This window comes from Humulus lupulus, chromosome 8, assembly GCF_963169125.1.
Source record: "Humulus lupulus chromosome 8, drHumLupu1.1, whole genome shotgun sequence".
NCBI lineage: Eukaryota > Viridiplantae > Streptophyta > Magnoliopsida > Rosales > Cannabaceae > Humulus > Humulus lupulus.
Window position 1 is genome coordinate 16,551,247 of NC_084800.1, and position 27,468 is coordinate 16,578,714.

The following is a 27,468-nucleotide window of genomic DNA, read 5'->3' on the forward strand; positions in this document are numbered from 1 at the left end:
GTAAATTCCCATTAATTAAACATAATATTTTTATAAAGAAAAACTATGATAGTTTTAGTTTTGAGTTTCATTTATTTTAAAATTTTGATTTTATTGATCAATTTTATAAATTGTTTTTTAAAAAATTGATATATTACTGTATTATAAACGAGGACATAAAAAAAACTTTGATTGGAAACTTGTAGAAGAGGAACGTATGGGCAATTTAAGATAACAAATGATTAACTTTAATTTTTGTTGTTATGGATATTTTTTGAATTAGTCACTAAGTATGTATTTTCAACAGAGGATGAGTTCATTTGGTTTTTATAAATTATATTATGTATTGAAACTTGAAAGATAAATATAATATAATTCTTATATATAGAAATGGGTCTTTTTTTGTAAAAAAAAAAAAGGCTAAAATGATTATTTTTCTTTTTCTATTAAAAGAATATATTAATAAATCAAATTATTAACTATTTTAATAATGGGCGCGGCCTTCTAAAGGAATTGATTTTGAAGCTAATGTTCTTTTTTTTTTTTAAATTTCCAATCAAATTCCTCCATTGAAGTACTAAAATAGAGGGTTTTACGACAATTAGTAAAAAAGATATTAATTATTCTAACAAGTAACACGCATTTTTTAAGAGGCTTCACAAGTTCACATAATTTTTTTTTTTTTTTTTTTTTTGAAAAAAGGATTTTATTAGCAAATATCCTTCAACATTACATCAAGCAAAGCAGGAGAGAAATCACCACTCTTGATAACACGATCAGCTACCAAACGGGATGCTCTTGCGAGGGCATGAGCAACACAGTTTGCAGATCGTTTAACAAATGAAATAGAAATAAGCGTATCCTTCCATAAACTCTTACAATCAGAAATAATACTCCCAATGTAAGAGTCCATTGCGACTGAACTTCGAAGAGCTTGAATCACAGTAAGGCAATCAGTCTCAATAATAACCTGATTCCATGCTTTCCTTTTAATCCAGCTCAAAGCTTCATTTACCCCAATAGCTTCAGCCATTTCAGGGGTCGTCTCCCCTTGCTTACAACATGAAATGGCCTCTGTGGCATGCCCCTGATCATTGCGTGCAACACAAGCAAAGCTAAAATTTCCTTCATCCGACAACAGAGCGGCATCAACATTAACTTTAATCACACCTTCTGCTGGCTTTGTCCACTTTTCTGCCCCATCATCTTTAGTCAAGAAAGCAGCAGTAGGAACCTCCAACTTATCCTGAGCTTTAGTCCATTGAAACAGTGTATTCTTAGCCAAATTGCACACACTCACCACTCTCGCTTGCTTAGCCTTCCACACGCTGTCATTCCGCACGCGCCACAGTGCCCAACATATCATAGCAATGACCTTCAACTGATCCCCATCATGAGACTGAAAGGCAGACGTCAGCCATGCTGCAAAAGTACCCTCCACATGAGTGTTGACTCCAATACCTGTGCGGTTCCAACTGGCCCTAGCTATAGGGCACTCCACTAAACAGTGAGATATGGACTCACGATCATTGTTGCACAGAGGGCAAGTGGCATCAATATCCACATGTTTCAGGCGCAACTGAGCTTTAGTGGGAAGACAATCTGAAGCTGCTCGCCACAGCAGATCTTTAACCTTTGGAGGCACACGCAGCTTCCAAATCTTGCTCCAAATACTCTCATGGTCGGTCTGAATCCCCATATTCTCTCCAAGTTGCAAATATTTATAAGTACTCTTTACTGAGAAACGCCCTGAGGACTCAAAAGCCCAGAACCATGTATCTTCCTGGCGACTAGCACTTAAAGGAATGCTTAAAATAAGCTGGGCATCTCTACTGTTAAACATATCCTTAATCAAATCTTCATCCCAGGCAATCCTCCGAGTGGTCATCAGAGAAGCCACTCTCTGATTAGTCAAAGAAGGGTGGATAGTACTGACTCTGGGGTTAGCTGTACATGGTAACCAGGGATCTTGTGTAATATCTATGCATGTCCCATGCCCAACCCGTCTCCTCGCACCAGCTTGAATAATCTCCTTAGCTTCAATGATGCTATGCCAAATGAAGCTGGGGTTGCTACCTAGCTTTGCAGCCAAGAAACTACCTCCAGTGAAATACCTTGCTGCATAGATCTTAGCCACTAAAGTATGGGGTCGACACAGTAAGCGCCAACCTTGTTTACTAAGAAGCGCTAGGTTGAAATCATGCAGGTTTCGGAAGCCCATACCACCTTTCGATTTGTGAGTTGAAAACTTCTCCCAACTTTTCCAATGAATACCCCTGCTGTTCTTAGAGGCAGATTTCCACCAGTACCTGGCCATCAACTGCTCCATCTCTCGACATAACCCTTCCGGTAATAAAAACACATTCATAGCATAGCTTGGTAATGATTGTGCCACTGTTTTAAGTAATAACTCCTTACCAGCTTTAGATAAGAGTTTTCCCTCCCAGCTTTGAATCTTCTTCCTCATCTTCTCCTTCAGAAAGCCCAGAATAACATTTTTATTTCTACCCAAGATATTGGGTAGCCCCAAATATGTACTACTATCCCCAGCTTCTGTCACCTTCAGAATAGAACAGATATTGGATCTAATAGTAGACTCCGTATTCATACTAAAGAAGACAGAAGATTTGCTCAGATTCACTTGTTGACCCGAAGCCAGTTGGAAATGATGTAGCAGCTCCATCACATTTCTAGCCGATTCCTCTGTAGCTTTACAGTACAAGTAGCTATCATCTGCAAAGAACATGTGTGATACAGTGGGCGCCCCTCTTGCTACCTTACAACCGTGTAATTTTCCTTTTCTCTCATATTCTGAGATAAGAGCTGAGAATCCTTCTGCACAGATAATGAACAAGTATGGTGACAAGGGATCCCCTTGTCGTAGACCCCTACTAGGAATGATCGGCCCCAACTCATGGCATCCTGTAATGACTTTATAGGAAACTGAGCTCACACATCGCATTACCAGTCTGGTCCAATGGTCACTGAACCCCATCTTTCTCAATATGGCTTGCAAAAAGCCCCATTCCACCCTGTCGTATGCTTTACTCATATCCAACTTGAGTGCCATATATCCTTCCTTGCCTGCAGCCTTTCTTTTCAGGTAGTGCATGACCTCAAAGGAGACCATTATGTTGTCTGTTATCAGCCTTCCTGGGATGAAAGCACTCTGAGTCTCAGAGATTATAAAGTGGAGCACCTTTTTTAAACGGTTGGCAACAACTTTAGAGACAATTTTGTAGATCACATTACAGAGAGCGATAGGCCTAATATCTCCCATGGATTATGGTTTTGCCTTTTTTGGAATAAGAGCAATATGTGTATCACTAAGATGAACTGGGAATTCAGTAAACATGAAGAAGTGCTGCACTAACCGAATCACATCTGAGCCCACAATGTCCCAGTATCTCTGATAAAAACCCGGATTGAATCCATCTGGCCCAGGCGACTTATCAGGGTGCATTTGGAACAATGCTTCCTTCACTTCACTATCCTCCACCGGGGCAAGTAGCTCCATGTTCATTTCTTCAGTGATGCTCTCCGGGACGCAGTCAATCACCCTCTCCCAATTAGTCTGTGAGGCCGAGAATATGTTCCTGAAGTAGTCAACTATAACTGTATCCAACCCATTATCCCAATTCACCCACACACCCTGGTCATTCTTAAGAGAAGCGAGATGATTATTTCGCTTTCTAGTGGTAGCACAAGCATGAAAGAATTTGGTATTCTGGTCACCTGCTTGTAACCAAAGTTGCTTCGAGCGTTGCCGCCAGAATATCTCCTTCTGCTCAAGAACCTCCAAAAGGCAGCTATGAACCTCCTGATAGCGGCGGATAACCTCCTCATCTCTACACCCCTTAAGTTGTCGAAGTGATCTTTTACAAGAGTTGATACGCTCTTTGAAATTGCCTGTGATATCCTTACCCCATTCAGCAAGGGCAGTACTGCAGCACCTAATCTTATCATGGAGAGAAACCGTGTGGTAGCTAAGCCAGTTAGCTTGAACAATTTGACGACACATGGGTTCTCTAACCCAGGCATTCTCAAACCGAAATCTCTTCACAAAAGGATCCCTCCTCCGATACGCAAGATCCAACCAAATGGGAGAGTGGTAAGATGTCGAGATCTCTACATTGACCAGTTTAGCGCCAGGGAAAATAGATCTCCAAGTTTGAGAAAAGAGTGCGCGATCAAGTCTCACTTCAATCCAATTGGAAGTGCCTCTACCACGCTCCCATGTATAAGGGTGGCCCACTAGTTCCAAATCATTAAGGCCACAATCAACAAGCGCATCATGAAATTCGCTAATGAGCCTACTGGGATAAGCACGACCTCCTTTTTTCTCCCATTGATAAAGAATGTTGTTAAGATCACCAATTAAACACCATGGCAACAGTGAAGCGCTAGCAAGTTGACGGAGTCTACTCCAAGTATTTTGGCGTAAATGGCGATGAGGTTCTCCATAAAATCCAGTTAAACGAAATTCTGGGTGATCCGCCAAATTTAATACCATATCAATATGATTGTTGCTATAGCTCAGGAGCCTCCCCTCCTCTTCTTTCCTCCATAACATAGCTAAACCACCGCTGTGCCCATGCGCATCGACAACAAAAATTCCTTCAAAACCCAATTGCCATTTGATCACATTCATCTTTTCTTTATTAAAAAAAGTTTCACAAAGGAAAATTACATTGGGACGCTTTTGGAAAACAATTTCCTTTAAGAATTGAACACTCCGTGGGTTCCCAAGCCCCCGGCAATTCCAACTTAACAGACTCATAATGACTGGCGGGCCCAAACACTGGTACCCGCCTCTTTCACGTTTTTTTAAATATTATCACAATCTGAAGTTTCACTCATATTGTCATTTTCTGGTGCCAAGCCCACTGCATTGTCATAATTGGAGCCCAATTCCTTGTCATAACCATGTAGTCCAGCCCGAATTTGTTCCCCATCATGGCCCAAAAATTCATCTCCAAGGCCCAACTCTTTCCGCCGCCTCTTAGGGTCCAGAATACATATGCCCTCATTACAAGAGTCGGTCACCATGTCATCTCCAGCTGGCAAAGAAAACTGAATTTTGGTTTGACTTCCTCTTCTCTCTCCATGCATTAAATGGTCTCCTTCAACGGCTAAATATGCTTTATTCACCCCACCCGTTTCCAGCCCACAATTGGCATGATTTGCACCCAAATCTGCTCCAATAATCGCAGCATTAACAGCTCCATGAACCTCGGCCAGATCTCCGCGAATTGCTCCCGTGATTACTCCCTGGGTCTCGCCTAGATCGCCCTCAATATTCCGTTCCAGATCTGTTACAATATGCCCATTTACTCCTGTATCCCGAATATTACGCCCAGTAACGCCTCTTGGCGTCAATTTGCCCGACGAACTCCCCGCCATGGTCCGCCGTACACCCCCACCTGGAATAGCCAGAGCGCCACCCTTTCTCGGCGTCGGATCTCGACCCCCTGCGGAGCCCGTAGCATTTCCTTCAGAGAACACCGATGCTATTCCGCCTGGAGCACCATGAATATTCACCGTACCACCAGACCCCTTAATCTCCATTTGATCATCCATTCGCCCCGATCGAAGCCATTGCGAGCCTATAAGATTTTTCTGTCTACGCGGAGCCGCTCTCATGAAAACTCCGTATGGCTTCTCTATTTCCTCTTCTGGCATCTCAAATAATCAGGCACAAAACTTTTCAGAGTGACCTATGATACCACATATAAAACAGAAAGTGGGTACCGATTCATACTTGAAATTAACCCAGAACCATTCACTGCTATCCTTCTTCCGGATCTTCATTCTTCTTTTCAAAGGAATGGTGATGTTCACCGTCACCCTAACTCGTAAGTATTCACGCCACACCCCAGAGAAATTGTTAATATCAGACTCCACAAACTCTCCTATATAGTTGCCGATGCTCTGAACGACAGAAAACGAACGAAATCCATGTTGTATGTCAAATAGTTGGACCCAAAGGTCCAGTCGGTTTAGAGCCACCATACGTGGGTTGTCACCTTCCCGGAGCCTATGAAAAATCAGTTGTTTCCGTTCATACGTCCAAGGGCTTCCGGCAATAACCCTTTGAATATCAATTTCGTGGTAAAATTGGAAAAGAAACAGATTCTTTCCAAGTTCCTTCACGTAAAGGCCCTTCCCTGGCTTCCACAGAAAAGCCATCATATGTTGCATTTCCAGTGTGTCAATGATCCCCGCATTGAGGAACCTGCCCACCAAACACCACCGTACATCGAAAGCCTCATCTTCCTCCACCGCCTCAATCGAGAGTCCACCCACCTCCTCATCTTCCAACAATACTCCCCCAAACTCTTCTTCCAATTCGGCCTGAGAACTGGATGAAGCCATTCAAAACGTGAACAAGCAGCACAGACCAACAAGACAAAATTAAGCTTTTCTCACAAAGAGAACAAAATTGACCCCAAAATTGTTTGGTACTCGAATCACAAGTTCACATAATTTAGGAAAACGTAATTCCAAAACTATAAATTAAGATGAAAATATACGTGAATGTGAGAATATAATTTCTTATAAAAATACATGATTGTTTGATGTTTCTTTTTTAGATACATAAGGCAAAACTCCCTACTTTTTTTACAAAAGTTGTGACAAACTCTTTAATTAAAAAATTTGGTGGCAAAACCTCATTCCATTAATAGTTTGTTATAAGTTATCTCTTTTAGGTGTTAAATGTCATGTAAACAAGTGTCAATTAAGATACACGTTACAACACTTTATAGTATCACATGTGTCAAAAAATTATTAGTTATTATTTTTTTAAATAATAAATTTAATTAATAAAAAAATAAATTCTAATTTTTTTCAATTTATTTTTTGTTTAATTTAATTATGTATTATTATTTTAAAACATTAAAATATTAGAAAAAATAATTAAAACACTAAAACAACTTAAAATAAAAAATTAAGAAGCTTTTTCAAATAAATTTAAATTTTGAAGGGAATAAATTTAAAAACTTTTTTCAAATAAATTTAAGTTTTGAAAAAAGTTTTTAAATTTATTTTTTGTATTTTAAGTTTTGTTTTAGTGTTTTAATTATTATTTTTTCTATTATTTTAATGTTTTAAAATAATAATAATACATAATTAAAAAATTTTAAGTTGTTTTTTCTATTTTAAGTTTTGTTTTAGTGTTTTAATTATGTCTTCTATTAATTTAATGTTTTAAAATAATAATAATACATAATTAAAATTAAACAAAACTTAAAATTGAAAAAATGTTTTTAAATTAATTTTTTTTATTAATTAAATTTATTATTTAAAAAAAAATTAATTATTTTTTACATGTGTTCTTATAAAGTGTTGTCACGTGTATCTTAGATGACACTTAACTTGCTTACATGACATTTAACACTTAAAAGAAGTAACTTGTAACAAAACATTAACGGAATGGAGTTTTGCCACCAAAACTTTTAATTTGAGGATTTGTCACAACTTTTATGAAAGAATAAAGGTTTTTGCCGCAAATAACTATTTCTTTTTTCTTAATTTCTAATAGATTATATTAGTATATTTATGAATATTCTAACTTTTATAAAATCATCAAATTTTCAAACGCTAAAATCCAAATTTATTTTTGTAAGAGTACTCATAATGGGTATTATACTCTATTCTTAAAAAACCTTACTTTTTTATTTTATTTTATCTCACACTTTTACATTAAATCATTCATGAGATTCTCTATAATTTTTCTACATCATTTAAATATTATAATTTTTTTTATTCAACCATATATTAACTTAAACTAATATATACAACATAAATATTGTTATATTATTTATAACATAATGTATTAGATTAAATAAATGTAACAAAGAGTGCCACATGTTGTTACATACAAATGAGAGTTACAAACATTTGGATAGTGTGTAATACAAATATGTAACATATTTGAGAGTTAGAATTTTAGTAACAAATTTGTAACTCTCAAATATTGCTCATTATTGTGTAGATTTGTTGTTACACAATATTGAGTTGAATTTCTCAAAGTCATAAGTAAAATAGTTGTTGGATACTTGGTTTTAACCCCAATAATGTGTTTGGAGGTTACAAAATCAATTGGGAGTAGTTTGGAACCATTTGGAAAATTGCACAAAATTTGTGCTGAAAAGAGGCTGTGGTCGCAGCCACTTGTGTTCCTGGCCGCGGCCTGTGGAACAGAAGCTCACGGCCACGACTAGTAATGGCTCTGGCCACGGCCAGTGATGCTGATAGCTAAAGTCAATTTTCCAATTCAACTTTGAACGGTTCCAACAACTCATGTAACTCTCAAAACTCATTTTTAATTTCATAAACATCCAATTAAACATTGCTAACAACCTTAGGGGTTGGTGGAATTTGAAATTCAAATGGTATTTCAAAACTTTATGAATAGGAGTCTATTGCTCATTTGTAAGACACAATTTTTCTATCTATTAGAGCACTTGGCTAGAAAACACCGAGAGGTTTGATAATTTCATAAAGCTATTTCGAAATTGTGAGAGTTCCCTTAATGCTTGAGTTAGGGGAAAGTAAGCTTTTGGACAAAGGTTTCAAACATTGTTCAAGTTGGTAATCCACAATACTCTTCACTTTTGTGGTGTAAGTTAGAGCGTTATTTCTTTAGTTCTTGTTGTGTCTTTCTATAATTGATTTTCATCTTACTCTTATTTTTCTATTTACTTGTATTTCTTGTTTAGAGTTGTAATCTTTTATTTCTTTTGTTACAAGCGCTATTACTTTATTTGTAACTTTTGTTTAGAGTTGTATTTCTCTATTCTCTTTTTTTACTTGTTTTTTTATTTTATTTGTAATTATCAGTCATAGAGTTATAACATTATTTGATAAATTATTATTTATTTGTATTATTTTGCTTAGACTTATAATAATTTTTATCTTTTTTGTTGAGGCAACATACTTTTTACTAACAAATATATTATTATAATAAAGCATTAGTCGAATTTGCCTATAACATTATTATAATAATAATAAATCAAATTATAATTTATATTTTAATATATTCTCTCTCTTGAACATGCATTCCATAATTTAGTCAACTTTATAATTAGTAAAAAAAAATGATAAAATAATAAAATATAATTTACATATTGAATAATATTCTATAAATGTGACCAAATTTGGTGTGGTATTGGAGCTGGAAGGTAAAATAAATCCAGAATAAAACAGTCAATGGAGGACTTCTTAGATATACTTTTAAAGAAATAGCTAATTCTATTAAGAGTGCTCTAAGTATTTATGATCATTATAACTTTAACTATTTGAGTTTGTGGCCTACTTTTTTACAAACAAATAATAATTAGAATCATAAGTTTCAGATGTACTACTACCAAATAGTGATGTTTTCTTTTTATGTTGGTATGTAAGCTGTCCTCCATTAATTTTCACGTATGACATTTAAAATCCTGATATAATCTTCTTTTTTGCCTTGCTACAATTGTGACTGAACTTTTATTTGTCTTGCAGTCCATTATTTGCTTTTGTAATTTGTAATACACTACTGTACTAAGAACAAATATTTTTACCAAAATAAAAAGGTATTAACATTCAACATTATAATGATCATTATTATTATTAATATTAATATTTCTCTAAACATAAAATATGTTTGTAGGTTTAACTGTTTATAATCTAATATATTTATTTAATATATTATATTATTATTCTTAAGCAGTTCGTACTTCATACACCACACAATATTTAATCCAATTCGATGGATTGATTTGTACATATAAATAAAGAAACGACTATCATTTAATTTTATAATATGAGTAATGAAATGTGTATCTAAAATAAGCAACTAAATATTATATATAATGATATTTTTTAAAAATTAAATATTAATTTTAATAAATATGATTATAAATTATGCTTAATATTTGGGTGAACATTTCAACCCTCTTATAATATTAATGAATATTGATAGACGTCTGTGACTGCGATTCGGTCTATGACTGCGATTCGGTTCGTTCTATACAAAGCAAATTCAAGCTCCAATTCATGTGTCTTTTTCTTTTCTTTCTATTTTTTTTTAGAGAAGCCATGTGCCATTTTAAACCAATGACATTGTGTCAAAACAGTAGTAAATTAAGATAAAAGCCTTTTTTTTTTTTTTTTTCAGGGAGTATCATTACACAGAAATTAATGCAAATACTATTGTAAAATAAATTGCACCTGTCTAGCAGGAACACATTAAATAAGATATGATTCTATTTATAATAATTTAAAAATTAAAATAGTTAAATTTAATCAATTATAGAATGAGTGATTAATATGTCTTAGCCACCTTCAACCATAATTTTAATTTAAAATTTTTATTGCTTTTATCACATCAAATATCTATTTCATCTCCAATCTCTACATCACATTTTGGACTAAATTTTACTCCAAAAAAAAATATTCTCATTTTTATCATTTTCAATCCTCAATAATTAATTTAATTAACATATAAATATTAATGTTATGTAAATATTAATATTAATAATGTTAACTAATGATTTGACTAACAATACTGAATCAAAATAAATGATAGTTAAATGAAAAATCATTGTGATAATATTTACAATGATTTCCACCGCCCTATTTGTAGGCAAATGTGGATTGAAAATTAATTACATTACTTTTCCTAATTATATGCATAAAACATGACTACTTGAGAAAACTACTTTGTCCTTCTAATATTTCAACCCACACCAAAATTAATTCTATTAATTCATTATGTGACAATTGACTTTCTCTTTTGTTTTCTAAAGCTAGTTTTTTTTTAAAAAATTATAAGCTTTATTAATAAACTTCATTCAACAATACATCCATAATAGAGGCTGGGATCTCCCCAACCTTAAATGCACGATCAGCAGGGGAACAAAATGCTCTAGCTAAAGCATGAGCAACCTTATTCGCAGACCGCTTAACAAACACAATAGAAATATCACTACGCATTTGCCACATGGTTTTACATTCAAGTACAATATCTCCAAAATAAGATGCCATAGGAGAGCTACATCGGAGAGCTTGAACTACCAAGAGGCAATCTGTTTCAATTGTAACATTTGACCAATTTTTCCTTTTGATCCAACTTAACGCCTCCCTTATGCCCATTATCTCAGCTAGTTCTGGAGAGATCGACCCCTGCTTACAACTAGTTAACGCCTCAATGGGATAACCTACCGCATTTCTGGCCATACACGTGAAACTGAATGTGCCTCTTTCAGAAAAAATAGCGGCATCAACGTTAATTTTTATGTCATTCCCATGTGGTTTCCGCCAGGTAGTTGCTCCATCTCCATTGGACAAAAAGGCCGCAAGTGGCACATCGACCTTATTTTGAGCCTGAACCCACTGGTGGAGCATCGACGTGGCCAGTATATTTACTGAAGCTGTAGATGTCTTCTTGTTATGCCACACAAGTTCATTACGTGTTCTCCATACACTCCAACACAGAGATGCAATTTTTTGCCTACTGTCCTCATCATTGTTGTTAAAGCTTTGCTCCAGCCATTTGGCAAACGACCCAAAAAAAGGACAAACAACTTTCAGCCCAGAATACCTCCAGCAATTCTGCACAAAAGGGCAGTTTATAAGGCAATGAAGAATAGATTCAGGTTCACTGGGACAATAAGGGCAATTTTTCTCAATATCAACATGCTTCAGATGTAATTGCAATCGTGTGGGGAGACATCCTTTTGCTGCACGCCAAAGCAAGTCTTTCACCTTGGGAGGACTTCGAAGCTTCCACAAATTCAACCAGGTATCCGCTTGAGCCGCTAAAGCCGCTGCCTCCTTCCTTTCCTGCAGAATACGATATATGCTCTTGGCAGAGAAGTGACCAGATTTCTCAAGGGCCCAAAACCATGTGTCGTCCGTGCTATGAATGCTCAGGGGAATACTCATAATGATATGGGCGTCCTCTAGATGGAAAATATCTAGGATCAAGTCTTTATCCCATTCCTTCTTTTCGGGGATCAAAAGAGATTGGACCAGTTTGTTCTTCAAAGAATCATAAATTCCTCTAGGTGTAAAATGGGTATCGCACGGCATCCATGGGTCAATACCCATACGAATTGAATCCCCATTTCCTACCTTTATTCGGGCACCTTCTTTAACCAGAGGAATAGTTTCAAAAATGCTTCTCCAAACATAGCTTCGGTTGCTCCCAAGCTCGGCTGACAAGAAGGAACCTTGAACGTAATATCTGGATTTGAATAGACGACCCACCAAACTTTGGGGTCTACATATAAGCCTCCACCCTTGCTTGCTTAGGAGAGCCAAATTGAAATCATGAAGGCTCCTAAACCCCATTCCACCTTTCGATTTGTGAATAGAGAGCTTATCCCAATTTTGCCAATGGATGCCTCTGTTATTCCTTGAGCCTGTTTTCCACCAGAATCTACACATAAGCTGCTCCATCTCCTTACACATACCCACAGGAATAAGAAAAACGCTCATTGCATATGATGGGAGTGATTGGGCCACAGACTTGATAAGGAGTTCTTTACCTGCTTTGGACAAAAACTTGCTTTCCCAGCTTTGTATTTTTGCCCGCATCCTTTCTTTTAGAAACCCCAAGATTGCGTTCTTTCTCCTGCCTAGGATATTTGGTAGACCCAGATACATGCTTGTGTCAGATGCTTCGTTCATATTTAGAATAGAGCAGATTTCCCTTCTGCTATCCGAATCTGTATTAGCACTAAAGAAGACAGAAGACTTGTGTAAATTGACCTGTTGACCAGAGGCCATCTGAAACAGTTTCAGTACTTCCATAACATTAGTAGCCTCCTCCATCGTAGCCCTGCAGTATAAATAAGCATCATCTGCAAAAAACATATGAGAAATCATCGGGGCTGTTCTTGCCACTTTACACCCTCTTAGTTTTCCTTGTCTCTCAAAATCTGATATAAGAGTCGATAGACCCTCAACACAGATAAGGAACAAGTATGGTGATAGAGGGTCCCCTTGATGAAGGCCTCTACTAGGGATAATGGGTCCCAACTCTTTCCCCTTCGTCGTGATCTTATATCGCACTGCACTAACACAGCTCATAATCAGAGATATCCAGTGTTCATTAAGACCCATCTTGTTTAGCATAGCTCTGAGGAAACCCCACTCCACTCTATCGTATGCTTTGCTCATATCGAGCTTGATGGCCATTACTCCTTTATGCCCTGCCGTCTTCCTTTTCATATAGTGCATCACCTCAAAGGATACTAGAATGTTGTCTGTGATTAGTCTACCTGGGATAAAAGCACTCTGAGATTGAGAGATTACATGATGCAAAATGTTCTTCAACCTGTACGCCAGCACCTTGGAGACAATCTTGTATATGACATTACACAGGGCAATTGGTCGCAAATCAGTCATTGATTCAGGTTGAGACTTTTTGGGGATCAGCACAATATTAGTCTCCATCAGGTGATCATCAAACACCCCTCTCTCAAAAAAATCCTGCACAATTTTAAACACATCAGGTTCCACTATATCCCAGTATTTCTGATAGAAACCTGGATTGAATCCATCTGGGCCTGGTGATTTATCTGGATGCATCTGAAAAAGAGTCGCTTTCACCTCATCCCTGTCAATTCTGGTCATCAGCAGAAGATTCATATCCTCTGAAATCCGTCCCTGCACGCCTTGAATGACTCTGTCCCAACTTGTGTCAGATGCGGTGAACAACTCTGCGAAATAGTTAACCATAAGATTGTCCAGACCACCGTCCCAATCAACCATCCTGCCCTCAGCATCCTTTAGAGACCTAATTTGATTCCTTCGCCTCCTTGAGTTAGCCCAAGCATGAAAGTACTTAGTGTTCTGATCACCTGCTTGAAGCCAAAGTTGTTTCGACCGTTGTCTCCAGTAAATTTCTTTTTGTGAGAGCACCTCAAACAGTTGGGCATGGACCTCCTTATACTTCAATACAGCTTCCTCATCTCGTCTTCCTTTTATCTGCCTCAGAAGTTTGTTGCACTGAGCTATTCTGTCTTTGAAACTTCCAGTGATATTTCTACCCCACTCTGAGAGCGCCGTACTGCAACACTTAATTTTCTGATATAAAGGGTGCTCTTGATACCGCAACCAAATATCCTGAATAATATGACGGCACATAGGTTCTCTGACCCAAGCGTTCTCGAACCTGAAACGCTTGGTTGTACTTCTCCTCCTGGTGAGCCCAATGTCGAGCCAAAGAGGGGTATGATCAGAGAAAGATACTTCCATGTTAATCAACCGAGCTTGAGGGAAGGTATTGTGCCAACGACCACATATGAGAGCTCTATCCAGTCTAACTTCAACCCAGTGCCGTGTACCCCGACCCTTCTCCCACGTATAAGGGTACCCCATCAATTCCATATCCATTAGATTACAATCAGAGACAGCTTCCTGAAAACCATGAACAAGCCAAGCAGGGTAGCTTCTACCACCTCTCTTATCAACTTGAGACAGTACATTATTCATATCCCCAATAACACACCAAGGTAAAGATGACTCTCCTGCTAATCGACGAATCAACGCCCAAGATTGGTGGCGCAACTGACGACGAGGCTCACCATAGAATCCAGTCAATCTAAACTTTGGATGCCCCTCCATGCATAACTCAACATCAATATGATTAGTGCTGAAACTGCGTAACTGGATCTCATGTTGGGTCTTCCACATCAACGCTAGACCCCCACTGTGCCCCTGAGCTTCCACCACCACACACCCTTCAAACCCCAACACTCTGCTAACATATTCCATCCTTTCCTTCTTACAAATCGTTTCACACAAAAATAAGACTATGGGTCTCTTGTGGAGAACTAACTCCTTAAGGAACTGAACAACCCGAGGGTTCCCAAGCCCTCGGCAATTCCAACTCAAAATGCTCATGATGAATGGCGGGACCACCCAGTGGTTCCCGCCCCAACACCGTTTTTTTGCTCTACCTTTGCTGCATGAGTACTACCTCCAGCGTAATCAGCCTCCTCCTTATCTCCCTGTCGCGATTGAGCACCTGGCACTAGACGGACTGCATGGTCATCTTTGCATGGACGAGGAGAAGTGATTTCTTTGGACACGTCATCTGGTATACTGGCTCTATTACGTTCGTGGTCAACATGGGCATATTGGTCATGGCCCAATGGTATATTTAAATCACGATCCACCATAGCATTTAGGTCTTGGCCCAAAATATCCTCCTGCGTGGGGCCCACTACCAACCCCTCTTGGACTCTTCTTCTCTTCGGGTCCACAAAACAGAAACCGTCTGGTTGACTTGCATTCTCTATCTCCATAATATCTTCTCTATTTAATACAGGATTCTTGGAAATAAAGCCCTGATCTCTCTCCACAATCTTAGAGATCCCCACAATATCATCCCTTGATTGAGCAGTTAACCCATTTTTCTCCACAGAATTCGCGTGATTAATGCCACCCGAAGATCTCTCTGTCAACATGTTGCTCCGACCAAGACTTTGTGCTGGCGGCCGCGCCACCGAGTCTCTTAGCCACCTTGCTCCTATCTGTCTGTTTGACCGCCTTTCAGGAGCCTTCAAGAACAAACCATAAGGCTTTGGGAGATCTTCAACTCTGGCTTGGAATAGCTTATGACAAAATCGTTCAGAGTGGCCCAGTATGCCACATATAAAACAAAAGGTAGGCAAACATTCGTATTTGAACGACACCCAAAAAAATTCCTCCTTTGATGTGTAAATTTTCATCCTTCTTTTCAGAGGTTTATCCATCTGAAGACGAACTCGAACCCTTAGAAACTCCTTCCAGGTGCCCGTATAATTCTTAGGACAGGACGAAACAAAGCTGCCTATGAATTGGCCACAAGCCTGGAGCACACGGTTGGACTTGAACCCAGCCCTCAAATCATAGACCTGAACCCATATCTCCATACCCTCTATCAGGATCAGACTCGGATCATCTCCCAATTTCAGACGCTCCAATAGCAGGGGCTGCTTATTGAATGTCCAAGGTGATCCTTCCAGGACCCGACTGATATCAACCTCATGAAAAAACTGGAACAAAAACCTGTTTGTCTCCAACTCTCGCACGCACATACCCATGCCCGGCCGCCAAAGAGATGCCATTACGTTGCGTACAGATTCGAAGTCAGAAACGCGGTCGGAGAGCAACCTACCCACCAGGCACCACCGCATATCCACATCATCTTCCTCCGCTATATTTCCTTCAAAGGCCACTCCTCTATCTTCCTCCTCCCCAATCTGCAGATTCCTCCAATCATTTGCTAAATCCTCCACTTCCCTGCTTGAAGACGCCATTTGATCCTGTTACACCGCGAAAAACTTGATTCACCGCCGACAACTACAACCGACCCCACAACATGTCAATTGACAAGACTTAATATTAAATTCACGTATTTTCTAAAGCTAATTTAGAGCTTCATCTTTTTTGTCTTTTCGACTAGGGTGCCATCACCATGCCTGTAATGCCCCGAATTCTCCGTTGCGTTTAACGGCGTGAACAGTAGGCCGGGAGGGCCACACTTGATCATTTATGCTATTAATTGATTAAATGCATGTTTATGTTGATTATATTATGATATGATGTGAAATGCATGCATGCGAGTCCATATTTCTTATTACAGGGGTGTGATGGTAATTTGGCCCGTTGAGGGTAAATTGATTATTTGTTCGCATGTTGGTGATATAATTTGAGACCACATTATGATGTGGGTTTGTTCGAGCCATTTGGCATGAGACGATCAAGGAATGCTTAATGTCGGTTTGGTCATAACGGGCTTAAGCTCGGGGCTCGGGGTGAGTCTCGGGGTGTTTTAATGATTAGAGTGTTACCGGGCATTAAAGGGTAATGGGAGGTGAATTATTGGTGTTTGAGAATATTGAGATTAGCGGGAATTGGGAAGCGTTAATTATGATTAACGAGATTAATGGAAAGTGCCAAAATTACCCTTGAAGAGGTTTTAGAAACTTTTAAAGACCTAGGGGTATAAAGGTCTTTTGGCTTGGATATATATGAGCTTGGAAGGCTGTAGAGTAAAATAGAACAAAAACAAAGTTAGAGTCTTTCCTTCCCGTACATTCATCTCTATAGTTTCTCTTCTTTGGAATTTTGAGCTCAAGTGTGGAACTAAGCTAGGAAATCAAGGGGCTAAGGTTGTGGAGTTAGTTCAGCCATTGGAGAGGGTTCAATACCAAGTTTGAGGTAAGCTTTGACCATTATTTTTCTGGTTTTGCCCTGTTTTAAAGATAGTTTTCAGCTTGTGTTTTGTGGAGGATTGTTGGAATTGATGGAGGTTTTAGTTGGGTTTTGTCTTGGGTTATGATGAGGGAGAGTTATGAGTGTTGTTTAGGGGTTTAATTGTGTGTTTGGAGGAGGTTTTGAACTGCTTTGAAGGACTGGTTTGGGAGGAAAATACAGGGGAAAGTTTTAGTTCGCGTGCTGTCATTTTGGCCATTCTGGGCTGGGCGCCGCGGCGCAGTTGTAGTGCGCCGCGGCCCTTGGCGTCTGGCAGGGGAGGCCCCTTCTGTCTGAAGGGCGCGCCGCGGCACAGCAGGGGAGGGCCGCGGCCCTTAAGGTCAATTTTGCCAAAAAGGTGTTTTTAGCATTGGGATTCAAACCTAAGGCCTCGGGATTGAACCTACTACCCGGTTGAGTAGTGTTTGAGGTCCCGGAGGTTAGATTTTGGTTTGGGAACATTTTATTATTCATTTTATTGATGGAATCCCATAATTTGGTTATGACCAGGTAACCGCTAAAGGACCAAAAGGTCGATCGTTCTCAGGGTCACTCTTTTATTTGTTCTAGCTCGGAACCCGGAGGTAAGAAAACTGCACCCCAAGTGTGACATGCATGGATATACATGAGGCATGTTGGTTGTGTAATATGGACATGGATTGAATATAAAATGTTGGGCATGAGTTGCTCACTTCTGCATGGCACTGACTTATTAGTCAGGTTTGGCAAAGGTGCTAGTATCAACTGTGAAGCTGTGACTGACTAGTCAGGTTCGGCAGTGGTACTGGGCACTGGTCACGTTGCACCGACTCGTCGGTCAGAATTGGCAAAGGTGTTAGGGTCAGCTGTGAAGCTGTGACTTATTAGTCAAGTTCGGCAGCGATACTGGACACTGGTCACGTAGCGCTGATTTATTAGTCAGAACGGCCATAGCGTGGATCACGCAAGCCAACAGAGATTAGATCTAATCGACCATTAGCATTGAATGGCTCAAAGAGCATTAATGCCAGATCGACCCCGAGGGTCGATGAATGAGATAAGCACTTGGAGGCTAGTGGCTTACCTAGCAGCCACTCTCCCTCTTGAATCATGTGATGTTCACTCGCTTGTTTGAAAGCTTTGTGTTAAGTGTGATTATAATGATAATCATTTGATAACGTTTATGAAAGGTATTATGTTTTCTTGCTGGGCTTTGGCTCATGGGTGCTTTGTGGTGCAGGTAAAGGGAAAGAAAAGCTCACCTAGCCTTGAGTGGAGTGCTGATGTGGTGATGTGTACATATGCGGCCGCTTGACCACCACGGCCAAGGAGTTCTCAGAGGAACTAGGGGGTTTACCCTATTTTTGCCGCTTAGGTCGGCGGGATTGTAAATCTTAAACAGTAATGACCATTTTGTACTGAGAACCACTTGTAAATGTTTGTTTAGCTCTGCAGAGCAATTTGTAATAAAAATCTCAATTTCCTTTTTATTGGTTTTATGCCTTAACCTGTTAATTACACTTAGAGCACGTGTAACATGTCTAAGTTTGGAAGAAGTATAATATACTTTTAGTTTGTTAAATGTAATTATTTGAACATTCTTTTTAAAAAAAACTTAAGATTGGTTTGGGCGGGTTAACCTGACCAAACTGCCTAAAACATTAGACATGTTAAACTTTTTTTTCTTAATTGGACGGGTTAGAGTTGAATTTTCGCAACTCGATTTTTACATTATGTTGATAAAAATATGTTATAACAAGACCAAATTGACCAATGAACACCTCTACTATTATCTACGAGGGATGAATCTAAAATAGTTGGATTATCTTATCCTTTTTTGATGTTTATTTGTTTTAGTTGAGTTTTTTATTTTATTTGTTGTTGTAAGAATAGTGTTGCATCACCTTGTCCTTCGAGCACTTTGGCTTATGCCATTTTTGTATGATTTTTCCCCTGCTTAGTTTGCATTTGGTTGGTGTTACCGATTTGATTTTGAGCACTATAACTTGATTGCTAAATTTTTAAAAGGAGAACCATTGTTCAAGGTATCTAATAGGGGGAGTTGATTTGTTTCACCTTATGTTGTTTGTGAGTTGGTGTTTGTCCTTATTATCGGATAACTTTGTTCTTGAATTGACTTCCTCTACTAGTGTATTCAACTTAATTCGACTTTATTTGTTCATCTTCTTTGCGCGCAACTCTTTGAGCTTTCCCTCATCTGTAGGACCGTGGTCCTTTTTTAACCATTTAAAATCTTGTTATTTGTTTTTCTATGTCTATTTCTTTCATATTAAATATGCATTACATATAGAACATCAGGTTTACTTTGTTGAAATAGATTCTACAAGTATTAAGACTTATGTATTTCATTATTCTAATCAATGAGTATTTGGTATTTTGTCCACAAAAAAAAAGACTCAATATATTTATATAACAATTTTCTTTTAAAAATAAAAAAATAAAATTTTAGGTAAATATTTTATCTAAAAGATATTACTATGTAATTAAAAAAAACTTTCAAAATGGGTATTTACGCTAGTTTTCATATTGAATGGGGCATATCGAGAGAATATATACACAGATGAAGGCCATAAGTGCAAATAACATGTTTTCTATTGCGATACTTCCCTATCCGAGTCCTAACAAAGGAGATTTGCGAAGAGAATGGCGCCGGTTCTGTATCTAAACCCGCCAACTCTAACCCCAACACTCTCTCACTCATCCTTTACTTCCTCCGAGTTAAATCGTTACCCACTCAGCGATACCTTTCGCCCTCAAAATGTCGCCCATAGCTGGACCATTCTTCAGCGAAAGCTCAAGTGCCATGGCCGGTTTTCTTGCCTTTTCTCAGACAATCGTCGAGAGGTACTATAATTCGTTCCCTCTTTACAATTTTTTTTCTTCTTCCAATTTCAAGTTTTCTGGCTGATTGCATTGAATATATTATGGGTTCTGTAGTTTATATGATTTGGTTATTAAAAAGCTAGACGATTGGTAAAGATTGTGGTACTGAACGTAATGGGATGGGATGTTTTCTATTTGTGCATTGTCATTGACTCAAAGATAAAGTCCAAAGTGTGTGTGTTTATTTATTTTATTTTTGCGGCCAAAAAGAAAATGAAAAACTCAAGTTTCATAGCAGTCTGAGATTGAAGAGGGGTTAATGAGTGTAAATTGTTGAAAAGTGGTTATTGCAGTCTACTTTATTTTTGGTTTTTATCCTCCTTAAGCTAATTAAATGGTTTAAGGGTGGATTTCGATGTTGCTTTCTAAAGCTTGTTCCTTTAACTGGAATTTGGCTTCTTTTTTCTTAGATTTTGACAAATGTAGTTGTCTCCCATACAAGCTATCCTATCGTTTCTGGATATGGGGTTTCGATAACATCCGGAGAAGACATGGAATTGTTTGGTTAAGATTAAACACTTAGTGGTGTATGGTATGAGGTTTGGTTATATGGAAGCAGAATTAGAGAAGGTTTAGATTAAGGGAATGTAAAGATTAAGAGAACGTGAAAATCAAGTGTTTATACTCAAATAAAGCTAAAAAATAGGGCTCACCTATAAACACAAAACCCCAATGTATTAAAAATAAATTTAACAAATATGAGTAAGATTTGACATTCTCATTCACACCAAACCAAACCCCATACCAAACACCACTTAGGCACTTATGAACAATTTTCTAGTGTAGAATTATGCACATTTCATTTGTTGTAGTCCAGTTTGGAGTAATGGCATGATATGCAAGAGTTAACCAAACTTTATCCATTTTGGTGTAATGGCATGACATACATACATGAAAAATGTTCGGCAGTAATCAATGGAGGTAAAGGTATCAGAATTCCTTGCTTCTTTTTGCATGTCGGCACCTGATTGATATTGTGTCTCAGACACTGCAATTGCACACATGGTCCTGAAAGTTTGTTGCAACGGCACTATTCCTTGCATATTGCAACTGCTTTTTGAGATGCCAAGGGTATTTGGATTAAGATATGGATTGTAAATCCGTACACAGGCAACTTAGAGTGACTTCTTTTGATAGTCATGTGATTTGTTTTCATTATCATGTGGTATAAATTGGCTATTAAAAAAATTATGATTCTAAGGCTAAGGTTCTTTTGCATGAAGTCATCCTTGGGGAGGAATATTTTTAAGAAAGACAAAGGATTACATAATATTACAAATATCCAGAAAATATGTAGAACGCCATCGCTAGACATTCTCTACTAACAAAACAGGGTAAGGCTAACCCATCGCTTTTTACCTATGGTGACCAGATTAAAGACCTTGAAACTTTGAGCTTAGTGGGGGTGTAATGATGAATATTTCATGGTATTGAATGAGTTAATTGAATGCAAGTTTCTTCCCCTGAATGAATTTAGTTTTGTGGTGTGGTACTGTGGCTGCAGGATGAAGCTAAGAAAGCATTAGAAGGTGCACTTGGTGGAAAGAAAAATGAATTTGAGAAATGGAACAAAGAAATAAAGCAGAGAGAGGAGGCTGGTGGAGGTGGTGATGCTGGGGGCGGAGGTTGGTTTGGATGGGGCAGACGGTTTGGATGGTCCAATGATGACAATTTCTGGCAAGAAGCTCAACAAGCAAGTCTTGCCGTGTTAGGTATTCTCATCATGGTAAGAAATTCCTTATTCAGTTCCTAATTTTAAGTATATTTTGATTCTTAATGAGTAGAGTACAGCTCTCTCACATTGTTATTTTCCATTTATAGTATCTTATAGTTGTTAAAGGAGATGTGATGCTCGCTGTCATATTCAATCCGTTGTTGTATGTTCTGAGAGGTACAAGAAATGGACTTACTTTCATGACATCTAGAATTTTGGGGAGGACATCACCAAATAGTTTCAATGATTCTGATATCAAATCAAATGAGGCCTACAACCGTGTCTCTGCTAAAGACAGAGTATCAAGCAAATGGGGAAACTAGTGATTATGATGTTTTTCACGGTAGTGTTTGCCAAGACAGTATCAAGCAAATGAGGAAACTATTGATGATTATGTTTTTTGTTTATACATTGTCCCCATGTTTTGTGAAGTGAAATCTGAAAATATGGATTGCACCTTGTGCATTTTGCCTTCAAATTTTGGAGTTAGTTCTTAAAATTGCCAGTGAACCAAATTATCATGTCTCATATTGTCTTTAGACTTACCCATGTGCCCCTTTCCTCTCATGTTGCCTCTTGCCTGATTTCGTTCTTGCTACAAAGACTGGAGAGAGAAAAATATTTTGTGTGTGATACTCTGTATTGTTTCTGTGTCTTAGAATGAGAGGAGAAGTCTCCTTTTATAGGCTTTATGGAGGGTTAAAATTGTGTGTGAAATCAAGTGCATTAATGCCTAAATATTATACAAATATTTGTTGAAAAATTAATCAGAATTAATCACATAATATTCTGATAATCTTAGCTTTAACCAAAACGATTTGTTGAAAAATCAATTAGAATTAATCACATGATATTATCATATTTTCATTTTTTACTAAGTGATTTGCTTAATAATTATTATTTTAGGCAACAATTTCTCAATTCACTCAACTTTTTTTTCATTTGAAATTTCACTTGGCCTTTCTTTACACAATTTGAATCTTCTGGTCGTTTTTATTATTCTGGTTACGTCTCTATAGCAATAGCCGATCTTGTTGTGAAAACAAAAATTCCACTATCAATTAAACGTAATGTTTCATGAGATGGTCCTCAAGAGTGCTCCATAAACGTTAAGTGGATGATGCTGAAGAGACTTACGTTGCAGAGCTCAATTTAAAGTCATAGCGACAGAGGGACTGGTCCAACTTCGGTTGTTTATGAACATAAGCAATGTCCTTCAAATTCTAGCTTTTCTAACAGCAGAGGAAAACTTTACTAAAATTTAATGGAGGGCCATGTTATTATTGGTTTATTTCGCTATCATGTTAGTTGATTCTTGATACAAACACATTAACATTAACAACTGAGGCGGGGTGGGGTGTTGGGCAGGGACCCCCCAGTTACTGTTATGCATACACTGGCCCTCAGTGTCTGTTGCCCTTGAGACAAACACAAACTGAAAAAAAAAAGGTTGGGTTGGAAAGACTACTTTACTTTAATCTGAATGAATAAAGGGCAAGAAATTGTATGCATGCAATTAACATCAAATCATCACAATTCTCAAATCATAGGACTTAAACTACCAAATCAAAATTTGAGGAAAAAAAAAACTACCAATAATGAGATGCGTGCTTAGCTAATCCAATCCAATGAGCTAGTTGCATAGTTTGATTTGATTACATTATTGGGTTTGTCAGTAACAGTATGTATTCATAAATTAAAACTAATAATTACAACAAAGTACATTATGGTGGAGTGAAAGCTTCGTGATATCAATGATAAGTACTCAGTTTTGAGTTCCTATTATTTGTGGATAACAAATGAAAAAAAATGATAACAGAAGCAGCAAAGTTCTTCGAAATATATGAATCATAAGAGCAATAATATGAGTAATAATCCATTAGAAAGAGTCAAAGGGCATCTTAGGTCCACTCAATCCTAGGCTAGGCTGTCTCATCTGATGCGTCTGTTTATGTGTGTCGAACTGGGGCTTGTTGAAAAGCTCTCCTCGAATCTTGGTCTTCGTGGAAGCTAGTGCAGCAAGAGTGACCATCACGATCTCACCATCTCCCTCTCTCGCTTATTTTTCTTCGGATCACCACATGACCGTTTCTCTCTCTCCCTGATCTTTGCTAACAACCAGCCAGTCAGCATTCTTTTTCATTTTTCCTTTTTTATTTTCACTATTTTTCCTGCTACAAGGGTCGCCCTTCTTGGGGTTACTTATTTTGGTTTTGTAGTTACCTTTTGTGGGTTTTCTTTGACCAAGGTTTCCCTTTCGTGCCTTTCTTGGTATTTTAAATTCTATTTACATATTTTGTATTCTTAGTTGGGTTTCTTCCTTTTTGTTGTTTTCGTCAGAGAGATTCTTCCAAGTGGGTATTTGGGCTCTCTTTCTTCAGTTCTGTACTTGCTCATAAACTCGGTTTGTGAGTATAATTCTCTGTATATACCCTTTTGGTTCATTTTTTTTTCACTGTGAATGTCTTTGGCCGTTGGAGTTGTTTCATCAAATTCCAAAAGTATGGGTTTTGATGATAAAGACAATGAAGCTGTCGAAACAAATATCGAAGACACAAAGGGAAAAACAGAAAAGGGTAAAGAAGAAGAAGATGAAGAAGAAACTGTGGATGGATCATCTGGGATGAGCAGAACAATGAGTGAGAGTTCCATTTATGCAACTGAGGATGATGAAGATGATGAAGGAAAGAAAATTGAGTTGGGCCCCCAATTCACACTCAAAGAACAATTGGAGAAGGATAAGGTTTGTCTTTATTCTTCTTTGCTTTCATAATCTCTTAATTTGTCCTTCTTTTGAAGAAATTTCTCTAGTCTCTTCTATTGTTTCTTCATGGTTATAATTTGAGGTTTCAGGATGATGAGAGTTTAAGGAGGTGGAAGGAGCAGCTTCTTGGGACTGTGGACATGGAGTCTGTTGGAGGTAAGCATTTTTAGCCATCAATTTTTTGTTTTCTTTTGATCTTGGTTTAGTCAGTGAGAAAATGGGACACACATTAAGTTTAAATTGTTCAATTTGAGAGATGGCTCTGAAAAATCTTGACACTGTAGCTTTTCCTTGAACTCTTTGGAGGTAGAATTTGAATTTTGCTGTGCATTTTATCAATTAGAACATAATTTACTGGACTATGTATTATCGTTGTCCCTTTTAACAAGTTAGGAATGGGAAAGTGAAGAAAGACTACTTTTTCGGTCAATGACATAGAAGTATAGGGTTCTTGAATTTTTTATATTTTAAATCAGCATACAGTTCACTAAATTTCAGCTGTTTCTTGGCACTATCTTCTTCAATACAATGCAGACATTAAAGGCTGTTTCTTTATGTGGAAACTCCCTTTGGTTTCTTCTTCTTTCAGCTAGGGGACTTAGGGAAGTAAGAGTAAGAAACTTTATCTGTTTCCAATGAAACAGTTTTGTTCTGTGTGTGCAGAAACTCTGGAACCCGAAGTGAAGATCTCAAGTCTTGCAATTAAGTCCCCCGGTAGACCGGACATCTGTCTCACAATTCCTGAGAATGGGAATCCCAAAGGCTGCTGGTTTACTTTAAAGGAAGGTAGCCGTTATAGCCTGATGTTCACTTTTCAGGTCAGCAATAACATTGTTTCAGGCCTCAAATACACAAACACAGTATGGAAAACTGGGGTTAGAGGTAGTCTCTCTCTCACTCTCTCTCAATCCCTTTATGAATCTTTGTCATATTATGCTATTGATAGGCCTTGCGATTCTTAAATCCCATATTTTCTTTTGTTAATCACTGTTGCAGTTGATAGTACAAAGGAGATGCTTGGAACTTATAGTCCTCAGTCCGAAGCTTACACGTATGAGATGCCTGAAGAAAGTACCCCATCAGGCATATTTGCTAGAGGTTCATATTCAGCAAGAAGCAAGGTTGGTGCACCACTGCTCTATGTTGCCAAGCATGTGTTGTAGTTCCATTATTAAACAAGTTTCCTTGAAAAGATAAATATAAATTGGGACAAAGGTTCAAGACTGACTGAACCATCATCATCAATTTTTGCATATTCTAAGGAAGCTTTAAAAATAATAAGATTTCTTACAAAAAATTTCAATTAAGCAATCTTAAAAAAATGAATAGGTGTGAATTCTTCTTGATGTTGATGCTGTTGGTTGTGTCTTGTTTTAGAATGCTAGGTTAGTTACTGCCTTTCCCACTTGCAGGGTCATTGTATGTACTTTAGCATACTAGAATTAATATATTGCCAGACCCACGTGCATTATTTACAAAACATTCATTTGGAATACAAATTTGAGGGCCACCCATGTCTGGACCTAAACGTGTCATTAAACTTTCTATGGGTTAAACAGATTCGAGTTTTAAATTCACTGTTTTTGATCTCATATTTTGGTTTTTAATAATTTTTTTTTTTACAGTTTCTTGACGATGACAACAAATGCTATTTGGAGATCAATTACACTTTCGAAATTCGAAAAGATTGGCAGTCCTCTTAAACTCGTGTTTCACTGCTCTTTAGTCCATTGTTTTCAAAGCTGAAATCTGATTCAGTGTATGGTGTCTCATTTTCCACTCTCTTATTTAATTTACATTGTGTCTGAGGCTGGTCTGCAGGAGTATGAAGAATGGATATGGTTAAGAGGATAAGACAGATAGGAAGAGAAGGATGTTCATTTTGGTAGCTATTTGTTAATAAACTTGTCTTTTCTTTTTCTTTTTCTTTTTGGGACCACTATTTTGAATCTGTCTAGTATAGTAGAGTTAAGCTTTATCCACTTTAAAGTAGAAAATTGAGAGTGACAAAGGGCTTGTTATGTATTCCTTTTCCAATGGTCAATGAAGCATGTCTAAGTAGTAACTTTCTAAAGAGGGTACCAATTCTTGCTTTGATTTACTGCCCGCTTTGTTCTTTATTTTGGTAAATTCATATTGATTCTTAAAAATCAATACATAAAACACAAGAAAGTCTTCACGCACTATGAAGCCTTTTCACCATTTAAATTTCACTTTGCATTTCCTATGAATGAAACTAATATCTAGGGGTGAGCATCGGTCGGTTTGTGCGGTTTTTTCACAACAAAAAATCCAGAATTCGATTTTCGGTCCGGATTTGTGCAATCCAAAAACTGACCGAACCAAACCAGTTTAAAAAAAAACCTACCTTTTTGGACCGCGGTTTGGTCAGTTAACCGACCAAACCGAATTGATTATTGTTTTTTTTTTTTAAAGTTTTAGTTAAAAAATTAAAAATTTTGGATTGTTGGAATTTATTTTTGTGCATTTTTAAAACATAAATATATAGAACATAATTACATTTATAAATTTTAAAGTTTGAAACATAATTAAAAGTACAAAATTTAAAAAATTTAATAATTAATAATTATATAATATTATATTATTATTTTATTATGTTCGGTCGGTTTCGGTTTTATTGGTCGGTTCACCCAAAATTTCAAAACCGACCGAACAGTGGCGGTTTGCATCGTCGGCGGTTTTTTCAGTTTTCGGTTTAAACGGTTTTGGTTTTTTCGGTGTTCGGTAGGTCGGTGTACACAGTTTTTTCAGTTTTTCGGATTTTATGCTCAGCCCTACTAATATCAGCTCAATCAACAATTATGATCACCGACTGTCCACCGTCTTAACTCTACGGTATAGTGAGGGAGTTTTGGTCCATTCATTGGTCATC

General features: G+C 37.5%; 3 protein-coding genes across 3 annotated transcripts; 2 read left to right on the forward strand and 1 right to left on the reverse strand.

Moving 5' to 3' along the window:
• Positions 1-3,262: 3,262 nt before the first annotated feature.
• LOC133795077 (uncharacterized) lies at positions 3,263-4,630 on the reverse strand. Its single transcript, XM_062232527.1, has one exon. It carries the CDS (start codon positions 4,628-4,630, stop codon positions 3,263-3,265), a length of 1,368 nt encoding a protein of 455 aa, XP_062088511.1.
• Positions 4,631-19,807: 15,177 nt separating this feature from the next.
• Positions 19,808-22,289, forward strand: LOC133794816 (uncharacterized). The gene is made up of 3 exons (XM_062232242.1): positions 19,808-20,058; positions 21,602-21,823; positions 21,919-22,289. The coding sequence occupies exons 1-3, from the start codon at positions 19,858-19,860 to the stop codon at positions 22,132-22,134; spliced, it is 639 nt and encodes a 212-aa protein (XP_062088226.1). The 5' UTR covers positions 19,808-19,857; the 3' UTR covers positions 22,135-22,289.
• Positions 22,290-23,591: 1,302 nt separating this feature from the next.
• Positions 23,592-26,654, forward strand: LOC133794817 (rho GDP-dissociation inhibitor 1-like). The gene is made up of 5 exons (XM_062232243.1): positions 23,592-24,554; positions 24,665-24,731; positions 25,239-25,457; positions 25,572-25,696; positions 26,201-26,654. The coding sequence occupies exons 1-5, from the start codon at positions 24,273-24,275 to the stop codon at positions 26,276-26,278; spliced, it is 771 nt and encodes a 256-aa protein (XP_062088227.1). The 5' UTR covers positions 23,592-24,272; the 3' UTR covers positions 26,279-26,654.
• Positions 26,655-27,468: the final 814 nt, after the last annotated feature.

Bases quoted from the DNA above. Each gene is read 5' to 3' on its own strand.
- LOC133795077 (XM_062232527.1), bottom strand. From the start codon at position 4,630: ATGAATGTGATCAAATGGCAATTGGGTTTTGAAGGAATTTTTGTTGTC.
- LOC133794817 (XM_062232243.1), top strand. From the start codon at position 24,273: ATGTCTTTGGCCGTTGGAGTTGTTTCATCAAATTCCAAAAGTATGGGT. The intron at 24,555-24,664 runs GTTTGTCTTTAT...TTGAGGTTTCAG, and splicing joins AACAATTGGAGAAGGATAAG to GATGATGAGAGTTTAAGGAG. The intron at 25,458-25,571 runs GTAGTCTCTCTC...TCACTGTTGCAG, and splicing joins ATGGAAAACTGGGGTTAGAG to TTGATAGTACAAAGGAGATG.
- LOC133794816 (XM_062232242.1), top strand. From the start codon at position 19,858: ATGGCGCCGGTTCTGTATCTAAACCCGCCAACTCTAACCCCAACACTC. The intron at 20,059-21,601 runs GTACTATAATTC...CTGTGGCTGCAG, and splicing joins TCTCAGACAATCGTCGAGAG to GATGAAGCTAAGAAAGCATT. The intron at 21,824-21,918 runs GTAAGAAATTCC...TTCCATTTATAG, and splicing joins TGTTAGGTATTCTCATCATG to TATCTTATAGTTGTTAAAGG.